The sequence below is a fragment of the Lepisma saccharinum genome, chromosome 4, assembly GCF_977018435.1.
Source record: "Lepisma saccharinum chromosome 4, izLepSacc3.1, whole genome shotgun sequence".
NCBI classification, from domain to species: Eukaryota; Metazoa; Arthropoda; class Insecta; order Zygentoma; family Lepismatidae; genus Lepisma; species Lepisma saccharinum.
The window spans coordinates 2,942,407-2,962,738 of record NC_139232.1 but is presented as its reverse complement, the minus strand read 5'-3'; the positions used below and the strand labels follow the sequence as shown (position 1 = coordinate 2,962,738).

The following is a 20,332-nucleotide window of genomic DNA, read 5'->3' as shown; positions in this document are numbered from 1 at the left end:
AAGCACCTAATTATGCCAAATTTCTTGTTTATTTACTTAACCCTCCAATGTTCAGCTTGTGACACATACGTGACACAAAGTATTTTCATTAACACCGAACTGTGACATCTTCTGTGTCACAAAGAGTGTTCTCGTGTAGTTATGTGACTTGGAACATACTGTGATTCAGGTAATGTTTGGAGATACATGTTTTGAATGCTACATTAGTACTTGGTCAAGTTTAATTTGATTCCGGCAATATTTTGGGAGGAGGTGTGTGTGTGGGAGGGGGGGAGACCTGAAGATAATGTGCATTTTTTCCCCATGAACTTTGATATCAAGTTTTCTCGATTCTGGTACTCAAAAAGAAGTTTTGCCAAAGAAAAGGGTCCTGTAAGGGTCTTCCAACTGTCCTTTCTACACAAGAGTGCTAATAGAACTGTGGCAGGGTGAGGAGAGGTAGTCACATTTCCCATACATAACGATCCACAATGGTGGATGTTTTCACATCACACATCAGATATGGATTCAGATGATGGTACCCAGGTTACTGGGGTTAAGGTAAGAAATAATTATTTCTTTCCTCTGAAAGTATTAGCGACAAGTGTGCAATTTTCGCAAAGGACACAAAGAGAAAGGGAACACATATTAGGCAATATGCAGATATCATTTTGAAGAGTCATATCCTGGTGTTGCATAAGTGCGGGCCTGATGAAGTTCAAATTTTGTTACAAAAAAAAAGTTTTTAGTTGATCTTCTTTGTCTACTCGATACATGAAAATTGTTTCTTTTTCGATCATATGCTTACAGCCTAATCTGTACTGAACAGAACAAAGTATAATTCTTAACTCTAGCGTTCCTAGTTCCAGAGGTATAAAATTTTATTTAAAACCTTGAAAAATTGTAAATTCTCTGCTGAAAATATGGTTGGCGTTGGCATGAACACCAGGAAAATCAGCATTTAATGGTTAATCCATCATTAATCATCCTTCATCCCAATAAATTTGCTAGCACTGTCAAATATGTATTGGTCGCCATTTATCTTTTTGACTTATTTTGGTGACAATTATTGCTAACCACATGTACAACAGCTTTCAAGCTTTCAAAATGATTTAAAAAACACAATGGAATTTGGAAAACAGTTACATTCTGCTATAATATAAAATTTCTGGCCAGTACCTGAACTCTTATCCAAAAAGTATGCTAGCAAGCATCTTAGCACAGCCTGATGGCTCACCACCAGAACATTTCCCTGTCGTTCTAGTTCCATGATGACTGGTTCAAGCCTTGCAACAAGGTCTTCGTACGATTCCCCTCTTGGGTAACGGTATGTGAATTTAGACTGGTCCCTAGCAGCAAAATCTTCAGGGTATTTCTCCTGGATTTCTTCATATGTCATCTCTTCACAAATGCCCTATTAAATAAAATTGTATGAATATTACTAATGAATAACAACGCACATAGGCTCCATATGAAAATAAGAGATCAATATAAAACCTTAACCGAAATGATACTTGGAAGTTATTCAAAGAATATAAAAATGAGAAAATAATACACTTAGATTGATTGCTTTTGTGGTAAAGTGCATTTTAACATATTCACCGATGATATCTTTGCTTATCAAATACAACTTGAATTTCATTTTTGCAAAAGTGCAAAGGGGTGAGAGCTTCTGTTTTAAGGATGAGAGATACATACATTTTTAATTACAAAGTGCAAGGAAGCAAGTGAGAAGGATATCTACATAGCATGGAAGTATTCTTGTTCAAGTACTCCAGAAACATGTTGCTCAATATAACTGAACAAATCACGGAAAGATGAAAGGCTGAAAAAGAACAGCCTATTATGACAAATTACTAAACAAAATGCTCTAATTAGTAAAAATTAAGTTGAAGAGCAAGGATTTTCATTCTCTATAAGAACACATTTATCAACATTTTTAACACACACTATCTCACTTAATAATTGAATAAATAAATACACGTATGCAAATTAACTTTATCCGCAAGACTTACTTTCAATGGTTCTATTAACCTTTACTCTCCCGATGATACCATATGATATCATCAGAGTAAGGTCGTACTGCCTCGATCATACCATATGGTATCATGGTGCTGATTACGAAATGAATGTTCATTTTGGACCTCCATACTCTTGTGTTTGGGTGGAAACTCTGACACAGGTCTGGAGCAAGCCTGGGAAATTCTCATTGATGACCAACCTCTCCCCCTCTCCGCAACATATCCATGCCACATTTCCGAACAGTGTTTCACATTTTGGCTCATTATTCAACTTGTATGGCACCCAGGAACATGAAACATGTTTCATTCTCTTTGGAAACGTCCATTCTTTGAAAAGAATACTAAGGTTTGCGCCTTCTCCCCAAAATAGCAGGAGAAGAGGGGGCAAACTCCAGATTTTTGTTTTCTTCCATTGAAATTCGGGGGTCATGAACCCCCCCCCCCCCCCCAATCCTTGGTCCAGCGTTTTGAATTGTACACGGTTGCATGCTCTGATGTTTTAGCTGCAAAACAAAACTTATCCGAAGTAGATTGTTCCCATAGTGCCAGAGTTATAGCAATTTTCCTCCAAAAATGCAAATTACCTATTTTTCTTAAAATATATATATATATATATATATATATATATATATCACATTTTGGCTTATTATTTAACTTGTATGGCACCCAAGAACATGAAAAATGCTTCATTCTCTTGAAAAAGTCCATTCTTTGAAAAGAATACTAAAGTTCGCGCTTTCTCCCCAAAATAGCAGGAGAAATGGGGGCAAACTCACGATTTTTATGTTTTTTCAGTTGAAATTCGGGGGTCATGCCTCCCAAGCACCCCTTCCTCGGTCAGGCTTTCTGAATTGTACATGGTTGCATGCGCTGATGTTCTAGCTGCAAAACAAAAGTTATTCGAAGCAGATTGCTCCCATAGTGCCAGAGTTATAACAATTTTCCTCCAAAGAGTGTTCGAATTTAAAATTCCGGGCGAGAACAGGGGTACTTTCGTAAACCTGCTTGGGAGTGTAAAGGTTAATTTCGGTGGGCCTTGCCACCATCCACTTGGAAACTTGTTACTTCACTGAAATAATATCCCAAGTGGATGGTGGCATGGACACTGCAATTAATAGTACCATTAAAAGTAAGTCTCGTGAATAAAGTTAGTAATTCGCTTACGTGTACTTATTATACTACCACGTCTTTTTATTCCCCAAACAGAATTGATAATTGGCTCGGGGGGATCTGCTCACAACTGCACATGAGGAGAAATCCATATCTAGGACTCAACTGAAAACCAATTTCATTTAAAGCACTCTCAAACATTTTGTTTATTTGTTTTGGCTGGCCTCTTATATAAATTAGTAACGAATTTGATCACAGTATCCGTATTTCCTAGTGTTATTGTCTCGTTCTACAGTCTAAATTGTAGACCATCTCATATGAGCATATAGTCTTATGAGGACCAGAGTAACGTAACTCCAAAAATGCTATTTTCAGTTTTGTATAAATAAACTCATCTGAACAGCCATTTGGAGTGAGAGCAACATCTTTCCACTTCTAATCCTTAGCATCAAGGTGAAGTCATGCATCTCCACTTTACTACATGTTCCAAAGAATACATAATTTCCTCTCCCCTGTAAATTTGATAATTTGGAGTTAAGTCCCACTGGTTCTCGCACAACGATATATTTCATCGTCTTGTCATTGCACTGTTTCTACATTTCTAGTCAAAAAGCTCCAAGTATTTATCACAACAGATGAAAAATTAAACACGTAAGCTCAGATAACTACAAACTATGGCTAGCTATATGAACCAGACGAAGGGACACTCACAAAGAATACTGATGCCCAGATTGGGTCTCAAACCTGAACACTTCCACACTGAGATCCAAAGTCTATTATCACTTGATGAGCTTGGCCACTGAGCCAGCCAAGTGTAAGGACAGAGTTACTTAATTTTCTGAAGAAACAAACAAATATATATATATATATATATATATATATATATATACACACAACGTTTTCTTACCGCATCAATTTCATTTAAAGCTTTCCACCTTTCTTGTGGGGCTGGAACACCTGCCACAGACTGGATGCTCCGTTTAAGCCAAGACGTCCACACCCTCAAGCCTGGAATATCTTGTTGCTGGATGTAGCGAGCAAGAGCTGCAGCATACAACTTTCCCCTGTAGGAAAGATCAGAGTCACCCCCAATACGACCTTCTAGATTCTGCTCACTTTCACCATGCTGCAAATACATTTTTATATCTATTACTTGTCTTTCCTATTTACTAACAACCTTGCTGCTTCTCCCTTCAGAACGTAAAAACCATAATTTTACAAGGAAATTGTCTATTATGTCTGTAAACATATGTGGTTTTCATGATGGATACAGTAAATGTAGTTCAAGTATTACATACATGAAGCTTCATGTTTCCATGTTGCAGTTGTCTAGGTTTTTTTTAATTTCGAAGACTCACTGCCTTCATTCACTAAGGGTAAGGCATCTGGGACAGTACTTCATGTGTGTAATATGTGGTTTTGTTACTATTTTCAGGGAAAAAATATTATTTTTAACCAAAGTAAACTGTACCATACCTGTGGCTAGGAAGAAAATCTGTAAAGATTAATAAATGTAGCATGCAAACTTTAAATTAAATTTATTGCAATGTAGATAATAATAAATTACATTAATTCTCACATTTGCATTATTTCTCTTACGGTTCTTACAAGCACATAAACATAATTTTTGATGTAACATTTTAAGAACTACAAGAGAAATAATTCTACAATGCAAGAATTACGTACATACAAGAAAAATCTGATATATGAAGCCATGATATTTGTAAATACGAGGTGGTATTTCTAGAGGGGTAAGGGGCACTTTTAGACATAATATCCCTATACCTTGAAAGAATATACTGCAATTTTCCCCTCTCCAAAAGGAAATTTTTACAATACCACAGAGTGCATACACTGAAGTGTCAAAAGTCATGAGATAGCGGGAGGGAACTAGTTGATGGCACTGTAACATCGTGGCAAACCAGTGAAACGTCGCAAAGCAGTTGCAGGGTTGTCAGTGTGAGTGCAGTGAAACGTCATGTACCGTGGTGATGGCAACCTGACGGGAATTATTGGTGTTTGAGAGCAGGATGAAGTTGGTGCTAGACGAATGGGGCATTCGATTTCGGAAGTCGTCCGGACACTGAACTTTTCTTGCTTCACAGGCATTACGACCCATCAGGGACAACGCAGTGGTCGCCCACGAGTGATGAATGACCGCGACTGGCAACGTCTGGGCAGACTTGTCCGGGCAAACAGACAAGCAACAGTGCATGATCTGACAGCAGGAATGAATGCAGGACGTCCCAGTAACGCGTCTCAGAGGTCAGTGCAATGCAATTTGGTCTCCATGGGGTATCGCAGCTGAAGACCGACAAGTGTGCCCCTACTAACCACTGTCCATCAGCGACAGCAATGCACATTTGCTCTGGAACACGCACATTGGGCCTTAGAGGACTGGCAACGTGTAGTGTGGTCAGATGAGTCATGTTTCCAATTGGTACGTGCGGATGATAGGGCTCGGGTGTGGAGCAGACCCCATGAGGCTATGGACCCAAGTTCTCAACAATGCACTGTGCAAGCTGGTGGTGGCTCCGTCATGGTGTGGGGCATGTTTACTTGGCATGGTTTGGGTCCTCTGGTCCTCGTGAACCAGAGAATGAATGCTCATCGCTATGTTCAGCTGCTTGGTGACCATCTCCAACCCTTTATGGACTTCATGTACCCGAGCCAACAATGGGATTTTTCAGGATGACAATGTGCCATGTCACCGGGCCGCAATGGTGCATGACTGGTTTGATGAACATTCTGGCAAATTCCAACGCACGAATTGGCCTCCTAGATCACCGGGCATGAACCCTATCGAGCACATGTGGGATGTAATCGAACGACTATTCCTCCACCTGCAACAATGACAGAATTGTGAACGGCAATCGAGACAGCCTGGCTGCACATCCCTCCAGCGGACTACCAGCGACTTGTTGCGTCCTTGCCACGTCGAATTGCTTCACTTTGCCGTGCTCGAGGGGGTCACACTCGTTATTAGGTAGGTGGCACTTGTGTATAATTTAATTACATGAAAGAGAGATTACATGGTCAGTTATAACAAGTGCCACAATTTTTAATGTAAATTTGTGCAATCTTCACATAACCACAAATATGCTGCTTTTATAGCATGCATGCGTAAAAAAATGGAGAAATTTAATCCCTGTGTTAACTTAATACAAGGCCTGATCAACTAAAGCCAATTTGTCCCACATCAAAGCACTGAAGAATGCATGTTGTGTATGATGAGAACAGTCTTTCAGAAAGAAAACTTGACTGATCGGGCTTAAATGTTTCTGGAAGGATAAGCTGGATCAGGTCAAATAATCAGCACCCTGCAATGCTTTATCTGCAGTTACATTCTTCAGTATATAAACGGTAAATTTCGTGCTTAAGAGTCTATTTCGCATTTTGCAGTTCATTTTGCATCATTTCGTGACAAAATAGGGTAGGAAAATGCACCTCACACCTTTCAGAAACATGGAAAATTAACATTACAATGTGTTATTTCACATTTCGTGTTTTTGTTATCACACCGAAATTTTATTTTATTTACTGCTTTTGAACCCAAAATTGACTATTTTGTACCGAAGTTTTGCCTTTTTCATTTACCAAAAATACTGATTTGCCTCTACTAATGACATACATCAAGCCTCATCTAGCACTCAAAACATGTATCTCTGAACATTACCTGAGAGTATGCTTCAAAGTCACAAAACACATTATGCCGCATTAGTGACCTCACCTGTGAGTGCCACACATGTCACACCAGGTCTTAAGGGTTAAGCAGGATTGCCTTCGGTTTCCACCTGTACATTTATAAATATATTAATCAATCGGCTCAAGTGGGTTTCATTTGTACAAGCATCATGCACCCAATAACACACAGAGAACAGAAAACTATTTTAGTACTACATGACAAGTGGCACCCACAAATTTTAGATTTGTTACTATGCAAAAATGATTTTCTCCTCTTTAAATAACTGGAATATACTCACCCTAGTTAAATATATGGTCCTGGGTGTAATATGAATATTCATTAGGTAATACACAATTCTACTTTGTATGTGACCTTCATGCTTATGAACAACCACTTTTTCCCCTGAAAAATGAAAAATGAATCATTAAATAACAGATTTAAATCAATCATTACACGTTTTTCAAACATACAAAATCATAACAAAAGTTTGACAAAAGTTTTCACATATTTCAGCTTGTAACTACTACAGTGCCTTTGTTAGCCTTGGTGGCAGTGGAGCGGCAGCTAGCTCGGTGAGAAGTAAGAGTGCATCTGCAGCTGTATGCTGACTTGCCACTGGACGCGTCAGTGCTTCATTATCCAGATAGCTGGTGTCAAGTTTACATGTGTTTGTGAAGCGTTAAGGTGTTAACAAGTATTTTAGATTGTTTTTTTTTTGTTTACGTATTTACTGGTGCTTTTCTGCAGTCTAGTAATGCACATACAATTTAAAACAACAAATTTATATGTACGACTCTTACGTCATTACAATTTCTTGTAGAAAAGTTAGAAGTCATCTTGAAGCAGAATTTCCAGATGTTCCCGTTCCACAGAGAGAGTATTCGGATACTTGTGAACAAATTTAGGGAAACAGGGTCTGTTCTTGGTAAGAAGCAAAGTGTAAAATGACATGTGATTACTGAGGAAAAACTAGACTATGTTCGAAAACGTGTGGAACATACACCTCACAATTCCCTCCGGCACTTCGCACAAGAAACAGACATTTGCATGTTGTCTGCATGATGAGCTACCAAACTTTTAAACGTAACTATACATTAGAAGAATTGAAAGAAAATATTAGGAGAGTAAGTAATTGAAGCATTTTTGGAAGAGGAACTGATACATGTTAGTGAAAATTTCCTTTAAAAAATGCCGTAAATGTGTGGAAGCAGGAGGACATCATTTCCAACACTTCTTGTAACAGTCAATGTAATTGTACAAGCTTATTTCATTACGTAGCTAGCGGTTCGACTTATGCAGAAGTTGCATCCAGTTTGTCACGTTAGCTGTTGCTCTGCAGACACCTAGGCTAAGAAAGGCACTGTAGAATGGGATGTCAAAGCTAAAAAATTATGAAACAAAATTCTGTTACAATTAAATTATGTAAAGCATGTATATATTCTGAGCACAAAAGAATAGAATGAAGTAAGACTTTGTAAGAGAGCCACGTTTGCCTGGTCTGTAGGGCATCTGACTGCCATGCAGGAGACTCAGGTTCGATTCCTGGGGTGGGTGATCTAAGGTCAGAATTTTTACGGCCTTTTCCCCGCATAAAGCGCTTATGGGGTTCACCCAGCCTCAAATAAATGGGCACCTGTGGACAACCTGGGGGGTAAAGGCAGCTGGAGCATGGTGCTGATCACATCACCTCCAAAATGGCTGGTATCGAGAATTTTCGAGGCCCTACCCAGACATCCCCTAAATGTGCCTTCATGACACGTTGCTATGTGAACAGGTAACTATACCTTCCATACTTATGATGCAAGACTAATTTTCCAAACTACCCTAAAATATTATTATGATCATTATTAATAATAATAATTATATTATTTTATATTATATATTAATATATAATTATTATTATAACACCTGGTGAAAAATGAAAGTCCCACTTCAAAAACTAGCTGCATTTAATGTACAAATCAGCATATAAAATGAAATTTCTGTGTTTTTGGTTACAATTACACAATTGTTTTGAAAAATGAGCTTATGCTAGTGGACTTATTTGACAGAATAGAACCATTTATATCAAGAAACTCATGCTTAATGTGAATGTTAGATGCCAAAGCATGAACATTCACAGGATTTTCTTTTTCAGGAAGAGTACACAATGCTTTTATGCTGTAATATGTTTCAATGAACTTTTCCTCCTTCCAAAGAAGGACCAAAGGAGATATGACTATTTCATAACCTTCATCCAGGTGTGCATTGTGAATTTATTGGATTGCAAAGATACCATATGATTGTTGCATATTCAAGCATTTGAAGAACATGTTAAAATTAGCACCAAATGTAATTTACTAGGCAAAACTGTCGTGAAATGTGTACAGACAGTCTCCCACTAAATTGTTCAAAATTGAGGACTGAATGAATATTGTTTCAAACATCCAAATTATTTAATTCTCGGTTCAGGAAAGCCTATCAATCACAAGCCAAATGCAATAACAAACTGCATTACACATTGTGTATTGCTTGACAAATTTAAGTACTACACTAGCTAGCACACTTTTGGCAGAAGTTTGGGGAATGTCTGATTCTTAGTTGTGTTCCACCGCCTGATGTCTGAATATGGTATAAAAATTTCACACACACACAGTTTTATTTCTATTATGTTTATAAGTTAGAAAAATACTACTCTTTTATGTAGCACACATAAGCACATAGCATGTAACAATATTCTGCATATGGCATTTTTATGTTTTTTTACAAGCAAGCAAGCTGTTCAAAAATTCATTAGAGTCAATAACATGCCAGTGTTGACATTGATGACCTTGAAAATAACAATGGAATAATGCATACAAAGCCTTCTGAAGCTAAAAGCAACTGTGACAATAGGATTTGTAAACATATTATCTTGTGAAAGGCTGCTAGTTATTTGCTTTGCAACGAGTATGGTAAACTTGAGGATTAGAAGTTTTAAAAATTCACCTGACAGTTTGTTCATTGAGAATGCAAATATTCTATGTTCATTGAGAATGCAAATATTCTATCTCCAAATTGTAAATAAACAAATAGAGATATTTTGGCTGTGCTCTATTTAGGATGCAACTGTTTCATCTCTGCTTTTATCTGATGCCTACATTCAACCAATATTAATATACTGAGTGTTTTTGGTCCATGTGCAGAATTTGGAAGCAGCCAAGAGAATATGAACTCCAACAGCCAATGAAACCTTACGACAATTTCCTCAACAAACTACAAGTGCCATCCGAGTACAGATACACCACTTGCATTCTAACCTCAGTCACTTGTGGGAGATGCTGAGCAATAGTAGTTGTCTTCTGTTCTTACTTTTGTCATTGACAGATAAAAATTTGGAATAATAGTGAAATCCAAGTAGTTGATTAATTTTCCAAAATATGAATTATTTATTTTACTTTGCTACTGAATGACAAATTTATAATGAAATTGTTTCATCTCCATCTCCTTTACAGAATGCAGTGTTCTATCCAGTAGATAGAACACTGGCACTCTCAAATCAAAGTTACTGTTGCATGCAATTGTTCTATCTAAAATTTCAATTATTAATTACAGCATAAGTACCTCATAAAACAACTTCTTTTTTTTAGAGAGGCTTCAATATAGTAGCCTTTGCAAGGATACAAACTTTCAGTGCAATGGTGACAAAGGTTCAATAAATATATCATGTCAAACTTTAAAGGGCTCTCCCAAAAAAATGCAAAATAGAACATAGAACATTTACATTCTCAGTGGACAAGTTGTTATGCGTGTGCATCGTTTGTTGCTAAGTCACAGAAAACATCTATTGGGGAAAAACCGTGAAAACATCATACACGCTGTACTTTGGTTGTGCTGGGAATGGGCACCCCATGTATTCTATAAGACACGTGAGGTCAATTTCTAATGTCGTTGCATGGTAAAAAATGTGTGATAACATCTGCTGTACCTCCAGTTTGGCGAGAACAAACCAACCTCTATAATGACTGTTATTTCCGTACGGAAGATATGTCTGGGTATTCCAGAATAAATAAATGTAAAATGTCTTACCCACTCTGTACATCTGCCGTGAGGCCTGTGGCACATGACGACAGTATGGCTGTTCCAAGTGCATCAACTGAATCTGTACTTGATGAAGAGATGATAGCATTACCAGTAAACTGTGGTTCACAGTCCTCCATGAGGATTTTCTTTGTTATTTGTACAGTGCTTTTCATGGTCAAGTTGTCCTTGGAGCGGCAGCTAGCATGCCAGGCAGTGAGAGTGCATCTGCTGGCATTTAGACCCACAGCTGCACGCTGACCTTGGTGCAGGATGCATCAGCGCTTCAGTTTGCCCATGTTTGTGAAATGATAACAAGTGTTTTAGATTGTTTCGTTTTAGTTTACATATTACTGGCACTTTCCTGAAGTCTAATAATGCCACGCTATACATTTAAAACAACATTTTTTTTATGTACAACTCTTATGAATTCTTGTAGGTAAATTAGAAGGCATTTTACAGCAGAATTCCCAAACATTCCTGTTCCATACAAAGACAGTATTCGAAAACTTGTGAACAAATTTAGGGGAACTGGGTATGTCCTTGATAAGAAGCGAAGGGTAAAATGGCACCATGCTTACTGAGGAGAAACTAGATGACATTGGAGCAAGAAACTGACATTTCCATGCCGTCTGTGTGGAAAGTACCAAGCTTTTAAACCAGAAGTCATACATAAGAATTGAAAGAAAATATCAGGAGAAAAATTGAAGCAATTTCAGAAGAACTGATACATGTTACTGAAAATTTTCTAAAAAGATGCAGTAAATGTGTGGATGCAGGAGGACAACATTTCCAACACCTCTTGTAACAAGGTACGTGCTCATGTTAATTTTCACTGTCTGTGTAATTGTACGAGCTTATTTCATTACATAGTTAACGATTCCAGTTATGAAGATGTTGCATCCATTTGCCTGCAGACGCACTCTTACTGCCCGATGCACTAGCTGTCACTCCACATACAACTCAACCACGAAAAGCACTGTAGCGATATATCTATTGGTCATTTACATCATGCTCTTCATAATTTCTGAGATTAACTGTGCTTGTAATAGCAAAAACAATAGCCTGAAAAGGCATTGTACAATGTTCAACTTGAAGTATAATGGAAATTTTCATTCCCTTTACTAATGTGATTTTTAGAGCCCCTTGAATAACTTGAAACTAATATCAGGCAACACTTACTTCATTTTTCAGCATGCAATTACATTATTGCTAAATATATCCTTCTCCAAATGTTGTGAGTGAAAAAATATATACTTTCACAAGTTAATTTATATTATTATTTTGACTTTCCATTACCCTGTACACGGGAAACTGACCATGTTGATGCAAGGAACTTTAATGTACTGAATTTTCACTTATGGTTTTGTGTTCAGTACAGCATTTTTGTTTCAAAAAATACATTTCTCTGTACATCAAATGTCACAATAAATATCACATATATGTGTAGATGTTATTTTTGGGGCACCTTGTAGACAAAAGGGGTGACACGATACACATTTTTTTAACCTGATTTTTGGATTCCGTGGGTTAGAATTTTTTTAAGAATCAGCGTGACTTCTACAGAACAAAAGTTAAAATTTGTAGGCTAGTGTGAAAATAACTGAGTAATGAACAAGAGTAGCGTAACATAATCATGGAAACCTACGACGAAGACTTGGGGTTTGTCATGCTGACCACACGTCACCCCGTAACTGGTTGGATTAACACCCACCACTGCTGAAGCATGTGGGAGTGATGCTGGCAGTTGGAAGGTAAGCCCTGGTCTCAAGGACTGTTTCACCATGGGATATTATAATGAACAAAGAAAAGAATACCATTCACATTGACAAAATACATGGTGTGTATACAATATACTGGGTGAGTCACCTAAAATTACCACCGGAAATATTTTGTAAACAACAATAAATATTGCAAAACTGCTTTTGCAGATATAAAGGCATGGGAGGGGCTCATGAAATTAGTGGACACAATACGTTGAACTACGTAAGGAAGTACGATTTTCAACACAAACTAAGTTTTTTTTAAAATGGAAACCCCATTTTATTTTTAGCTCATTAAAAGTACGGAAAAATTCATTAAGAATGGCGTTTTTTGTATTGTAATACGTCAAGTAGTTCTCAAGTAATTGTAACGTGAAGTTGAGCGTGAATGCACATCCCCACTATGCCTGTCGGCAGAGCCGAGCGCAAATGCCATCATGTATACAGCCTGCATGCTTGTGCTGCATTTTTCCTACACTCGCCATAGATAAGTATCACCTCGGCCTTTTCAGAGTTTGAAAAAACGTATGGTTAATCCATGTACTTTCTTTCGCCCTTGCTTCATTTGATAAAATTGATAAATCAATTAGAAAGAAAGAGAGAAAAATATACGAGTATAAGATGCAAAGTTTAAAAGTTGAAAACTTACAGATTTGTCATGACCAAATGAGAAGAGTTTGTTCCGGTGTACTAAACATTATCACGTAAATGAATGGATGCCAATTAAAAATTAGAAAGATGTTAATGTACTAATCTTTATGTATGTAACGGATGGTGGAATGTTTAAAATTTATACTTTTTAATGTATAAATATTTGTTAACTCAGGAAGATGTATCAGATCCTTCTAGATAATTTGTCAAAGCTTACTTATGTACAAACTACACATTTTATTGTAACCTGCAGTTGATGGATTATAATAGCTTTCCCAAGCACAACGCATAGTATGCAGAAGAGTAACATATTTGTTAAAATACACAAATGGCGTCAAAAGGGGGATGTGTATGTTACAACCCACGAATCAACTTGTGAGAATGTTTTTTTTTTAAGCGTTGACTTCGCGTTACAATTACTTGAGAACTACTTGACGTATTACAATGTAACAAACACCATTCTTAATGATATTTTCCATACTTTCAAATGAGTTGAAAATAAAATGGGGTTTCCATTTAAAAAACTAAGTTTGTGTTGAAAATCGTACTTCCTTACGTCGTTCAATGTATTGTGTCCACTCATTTGATGAGCCCCTCCCACATCTGCGAAAGCAGATTTTCAATATTTATTGTTGTTCACGAAATATTTCCGGTGGTAATTTTAGGTGACTCACCTGGTATAGCTTGTAGAAAGAATATATGCACATCAAAAATTGTGGTTCTCATGTGCACTGTGCTCAAGCTCAAATAAAATATGGAACTCATACCAAACTATGAAGTGAAATTCAAAGCATTCTGGTTTTAAAAGTATAATGTGGAGACAATTAGATTATTTTTCTTCTTGAAGGTTTTCACAACCACTTTTGTAGATGCAAAATAATATAATGCGGTTATTCCTTAGAACTGTATTGACTAGCCATGTAAAGTTGTGTGTGTGTGTGTGGGGGGGGGGGGGGTTATCTTGGTGTAAGCTTGAAAAAGTTCTGGGAAGCCAGGATAAAATGTCGCAGGAAAAATAAAAATCACTTAAAATAACAGTATTATATTATTTGGAAATATGATTATTGTAAAGCATTTTCACAAATTTATTGGAACTGAGAAAATTGAATGCATTGTCTGAAGCAAATGTAAAATTCTGGAATGTACATTGTACTTAAAAAATATCCTCTATTGCAAAGTGGTCAGCGTGACATCCTATGAAGCTCGAGGTGCAGGTTTGAACCCTATTAAGGTGCAAATGTATCCTTGTGTTTGTCCAGCACTAAATTTGACCATTCATCATCACTGCTGTGATTAACCCAAGAGGTAGAAAAGTGAAGTAAAATAACTAAAGAATAAGCATAGATCATTATGAATGGAAAGTGTTGGGCTTTTTGTTAGGTTGGGGTCACAAGCCATCAACAGACTAACAAGCAGCTTGCTGTTTACGTATTCATCTGCTTGAACTATTGGGTCAAGGTTGTATGGAAATAAACAGTCACTCATGCATCTTAATTCACACACTTCATAAATCTTTGATAAGATCAGTTTTACTAACCAGTGTTGTATATTTTCATGAAGCTGAGATAATCCTCCTGTGTTTCATCCAAAGGTTCATATTTCTCCTTGTAATGCTCTATCCTCTGCAGAAAATCTTTCAGAGCTTCTTCCTTGTTCATATTCTTGTAGTCAGGACTACTCACTTTCACTTCCTAAAATGTAAAGTTTTAGAATCAGCATGTTTTCATTGTCAAAATTTTTTGTTGCAAGGTATTTATTTATTTCTTTTATGGCTTTAAAGCCATCTGGGAAGTGAAAGAGACATCATTTGACTAATACCTGCCTTAGTTTGCATTCTTAGCATTTCAGTCTTCACTTACGCATAAAATATCACAGAATGAAACAAAGGCTTGTACAATATCAAGAGACAGGGTGACCAACCGACCCTAGTTTGTTCGGGACTGTCCTATTTTTTATGCACCAAGTGACTATTTAACAAAATAAATTCATAACAATGTATCTTAAAACATTTATGTATCTCTTCTTTTATTTCGTTGAGGATATGTCCCAGTTCGTTTCCATCAAAAGTTATCAAAATAGAAGTCATCTGTGCATTAACATGTTCACATTATTCATATCTGGGGGAAATGAAAGATGCAGTAGTAAATAAACAGAGAAACTTACATCCTCACTTTTCAGTTCCACGTGTACATGTATACATTAATGTGTACATGTATTTTAATTGTATATATTGAAACATTATGAGAGAAAGCAAAATACTGATGGCACATTAGCATATGGTTAATTTTTAAAAAATCTGTGGTCAGGTTTTGTCAGGATAGGATTACAATAGGCAATGCTTCTTTATTAACAAGTCAAAGATTTGTCTTTGATATTGTAAAACAACCAAACTTTAATTGACAGCTATAATAATGTGAACTCAAAAGATGGAAATATGAATTATAACGCAAGATATCAAAAGGTTAACATAAAAGAAACAATCGGTCAAAGAAAGATATATTGTAAGTGACTGTATCTTGTTTCAGTCATAATTTGCTTATAACACTTAATCAGGGTTGATTTGATTGATTGATTGATTTGGTGTTTTAAGTCCTTTATGCACTGTAAGGCTAATCAGGACTGGACATACAGTTTAAAGTGGGATACGGACCACTATGTGCCTCCATCGAACCTGGGACCCACAATCAATCAGGACTGAGGATTTGATGCAAACTATAACTATGAGCACATGACAGATTGATTGAATTGGGTTATTTTACATCACCTTTCTGCTATTTTTGACTACTCACAACGATATAAGCATATGAATGAAGGTAAAAAAAAAACAATAGCAGCTTGATGATGATGATTAATAATATTAATATTAATAATAATAGTATTAATAATAATAGTAATAATAATAATAATATTAATAATAATAATAATAAATCTATCTTTGTTTAATGGGCGAAGTTCAGGGTATGGTGTTCTCCCACCTAACCCATGGTTACATGATTTGATTTTCTGCATGTAAGAAGTTTCACATTAAAAAAAATCATCTAAAAGATGTGAGGACAATAGATTCCTAGTGCAGGTTACTATACTGAAATTAGGTACTCACTTATCCACCTGTTTTGCAAAAACACATCGAGTACAACCACAAAATCAGAAAAGTATATACTGGACACACAGCTTGCACACTGACACATCAAGGAAAAACATGTCATTATGCACTTCCCACATGAATTAAATATAGACAGTGGACAGGCATACCACACCTGGATTCCATTACAGCAGCAGTTGGAACTAAAGGAACAGCAAATGCTATGGATGAACAAGCAACAACAGCGCACATAGCAGCATTCTGCAAAACTAAACACAACAGATGCTCACTAAACAACATTACAGGTTCCTGAGGGGATGGTAGCAAGTGGGCAATGAAATTAATAAAAACGGTTTTGCAGATAAACGAGTACTTGATTTCACGACATTAATTTGCTACCACATCTTTTATTGGCTGAAACATGAACTTGTGGAATATATCTTACTTACCATTATATTTTGTTCAATAATCTTTGGATCATCACAGATAGATTCAACAAAGAAAAGCTTAAAGCCACTTCTCTTCACTATAATCTCCTCTATCATCTTCCTACGCTCCGTAGTTGAGTTTGTGGCATCAAACACCTACACAATAAGAAATACATATCCAGACATTAAAACATTGAAATTTTTACAAAGTATGTTTAAGGAATGTTTTTAATAGGAATGTTTTTAACCTGGGAGAATGCACACTGTGACATCTCACGTGAGAAAAAGTTTAATAGGTAATTGTTTAGTTGTTTCTTTTTCATTTCTTTCATTGTAAGAATACAATACAATAATGAAAAAAACAATTTTACATAAGTTTGATGCAAAGGTTTTAGAGAGAACAAAATTATGATACTAAAAGGTATTTACAATTGTAGTATCTTTTCTACTTTTACTAATCCAGTTTATTATTTATTTATTTTAACTCTTCACTCCACTTCTTCATTGCCATCAAGATTTCCATTTGCACATTCCATACATTAAAAACCTGTGTGTTGATGGCTCATGTAGAATGAACAGTGGGTACATTTTTTTTGTATCCACATTACTCATCTTACTCCTTCAAATTGCCTTCCAAGCTCTTTATCATGCTGCTCCTCCTCCTACACACTTTCAAGAAGCTTATGAATTTGATCCTATTTTCCCAGGTTCATAATGATGCAGAAAAATCCAATAAAGATCTATTGTTAAAACTACAACACAAGAAAGCGCAAGCAATCAAGAACACCGCAGAAGAAATGAACTGTGCCTGTTAAATGGTAGAAGGCCACTGTTAAAATTGTTGGTTGGCCCTCGCATCTCCCACATGCCCAGCAGGGATAAGGTGGGGGGGAAGGAGCCAAACCAACACACATGCACAAAAAGGTAAGCCAAGAAAGAAATTTGCAGTCAAATATCCACCACGCGCGTTCTCCCAAGTTAAAACAAAATTTATTCTGCAAAAACTCTTTTTACACTAATCATAAATAAAACTTTTAATTGTGCCATCTAATGTGTGTAAACATGTCCACTCCTGTAATCTGCATTTAAAAAATCATTGTGCTACCCATTAATCTAACTTAAACTTTAAATACACTTCATACACATTAAAAGCAAGTATATTTTCTACAAACTCCTCTGTTGCTATTACAAAATGGATAAATTATGTAGGTATATATATTGTTTATAAATTATTCATGATATTTTAATTCATGTATTCCCATATCACACGTAACTTATTGTCCCAAATGACCTATCCACTAGGAAAGGAAGGCCACGAGGTGGCACCAGGCGTCGTACAAGCCCTTACGGATTCTTCACGAAAATGATAGGAGAAAACCTGAGCAGTGGTAGATTTTAGGAAGTAGTGATACTAACATTATCAAATGGGACTGGGTGGCAGTTAATTGGCAGATAATGTCAAATGCACTGGTTTCATCCCCAGTGGAGCTACAATTTTGCAACTTTACAATAAGTTATTTTATAGCAAAATATAGAAATAAAAAAAACATGCAGAAAATGACAATTTGTCTTGTTGCATACTGTATAGATTGTATACATGTGGGTTAAGTCATTCCGTATGTTATTGCAACCATCTTGTTCCTTAGCAAAAGTGGAAATAATAGAAACCTGGTATATACATTTGAAAATCTGTGATATATACTTCTAAATACCACCACCAGATGGAGCGTAGGTACAGGAGCCACTGGTCAAGTTGAAGTATGAAACACATATTGCCACTGAATTATGACATACAATGCACAAAGTAAACATGCCACTGAACTATGAATAGAACATAGAAATGCATAATACAGCCAAGAAGTTTGAGTGTGAATGTCTAATAATATGCATCACTGCACAGTCTCCCAGGTTGTCCTGCCCACTGATTCACAGAGATGGAAGTTGTAAGTTGGCACCAGTCTTCAATATCTGAAGACCTCCACCCACAATGTCACTGTTCGGTATGGCTGAGGAAAATGCATAATGTTTCCTGCAGATCTGCCTTGCACTCTAGTGTACATCTGCTGCAGAGAACTACTAAACATACATATGCAGCTGAATTTTACACAATAACGCTTCAAACGGGTGTTGAGTTTTCCCAACAATTCCTGCACTACATCCCATCTGGTGGTGGCATTAAGAAGCACAAACCACAGGCTTTCAAGTATGTACTCACACAGCGAATTTTCAGTATTGCCACTTTCTTTGAAAGAAACAAACAGTTCAGACACAATGACCCTCATGTATACCCATATTACTTGAAGGATTCTTATACTCTCATAGTCCGATGTTTAATATTTCAGGCAATACATGCTGCAAAAAGCACTGTCTGCATTATCAGTGTTTCAGAGACAACAGATCCTCTTGGATAGCACTGACAGGTGAAAAGAACGGTAGCAAAAAATCAGGTGAAACCAGAGTATAATTCAGTTGGTAAAGCAATGACACAGTATCCAAGGGAGGTTCGAGTCCTGGTTGAGCCTATACTTTCCACTGAAATTTTCATGTAATTGAAGTGTGTGTGTGTTCAATATAGAAACAAAATGCTATACATACTGCAACCTCTCCGCCATCCTCCAACCATGAGCAAACATCCTCAAGGGCATCAATTGCACATCTAGTACGAATGGCCATTGCTTCCTTGTTGTCAGGACGGAAAAATTCATGGCTCTTGTAAGCTGTTGTTGCCTGTCTTCTGTAATCTCCAAGGTTAAATACTGTAAAATAAAGTTGCATTTTTTAAACTCTAAATATGAAACTCAGTGCTACCTCTATTTGTGCAAAGTACATAAATCTTAATATTAAACCATGGCTAATATATATCTACAGGGTAGGGTTCTTTTTATGAAAAAGAAACCAGACAGGATGACTTCCAATGGAGACGTTTAAACAATTATATTATCTCAACAAGGATACATGGATGTTTATATTTATATAATAAGATACATATGGCTCTTGTTCTTATTTACATTCAATTTGCATGTTCCTAGCATTTCTTTCTTCTTTCTAATTTGTATAATCTTCTTTAGTATATGCTTCCTTCTGGGAATTTGGACCCGGATTTCCTTCTGGACTTCCTTCTTCGGATTTGGACTTCCTTCTGGACTCTTATGTAATCCCTGGAACTTCAATGAAGTCTTCAATGATTCCGCACCTTGACCCGTACATTGTTTCCTTCCTGCTGTGTATGTCTTTTCCTTTTCTTCATGTGGAGTAGTAGGCGAAGTTCCCTCCCTCCCTAATCCATTTTACTCAGAATAACTCCAGCAACGAACCTCCCCACCACCTTTGCTCAAACTGAGTGTGCTACCGGTCGTTCCTTTGAACGACTCCCTCAGTGAGCAAGCTCCAGTGAACTGCCTGACAAAAAGGAGCTGCATCGTTCCTTTGAACGACTCCTTGTGGTGAGCGAGCTCCGGTGAGCTGACTCCCCTAAAGGAACGACCATAACCCATCACTATGTGGTTCGCACCGCCACTGGTATAAATCAAAATTTCCACTAAGGGAATGGCAAGTCAAGCTAACAGATTCGAGAT

The 20,332-nt window shown here is 36.8% G+C and overlaps 1 protein-coding gene across 8 annotated transcripts in view; it reads right to left on the bottom strand.

Annotated features, from left to right (window-relative positions):
- Pfrx (6-phosphofructo-2-kinase/fructose-2,6-biphosphatase) overlaps window positions 1–20,332 on the bottom strand; it is a 151,170-nt gene that overhangs the window by 15,664 nt on the left and 115,174 nt on the right. For 7 of the 8 annotated variants that reach the window (XM_083120252.1, XM_083120246.1, XM_083120251.1 and 4 more), the window contains exons 3-9: window positions 19,353–19,513; window positions 16,779–16,913; window positions 14,785–14,938; window positions 10,843–10,920; window positions 7,094–7,197; window positions 4,018–4,236; window positions 1,159–1,393 (exon numbers count right to left, since the gene is read on the bottom strand). In XM_083120252.1, coding sequence (XP_082976378.1) covers window positions 1,159–1,393; window positions 4,018–4,236; window positions 7,094–7,197; window positions 10,843–10,920; window positions 14,785–14,938; window positions 16,779–16,913; window positions 19,353–19,513 — 1,086 coding nt within the window. The remainder of the gene's footprint in view (window positions 1–1,158; window positions 1,394–4,017; window positions 4,237–7,093; window positions 7,198–10,842; window positions 10,921–14,784; window positions 14,939–16,778; window positions 16,914–19,352; window positions 19,514–20,332) is intronic. The other variant, XM_083120253.1, reaches the window with a different exon arrangement.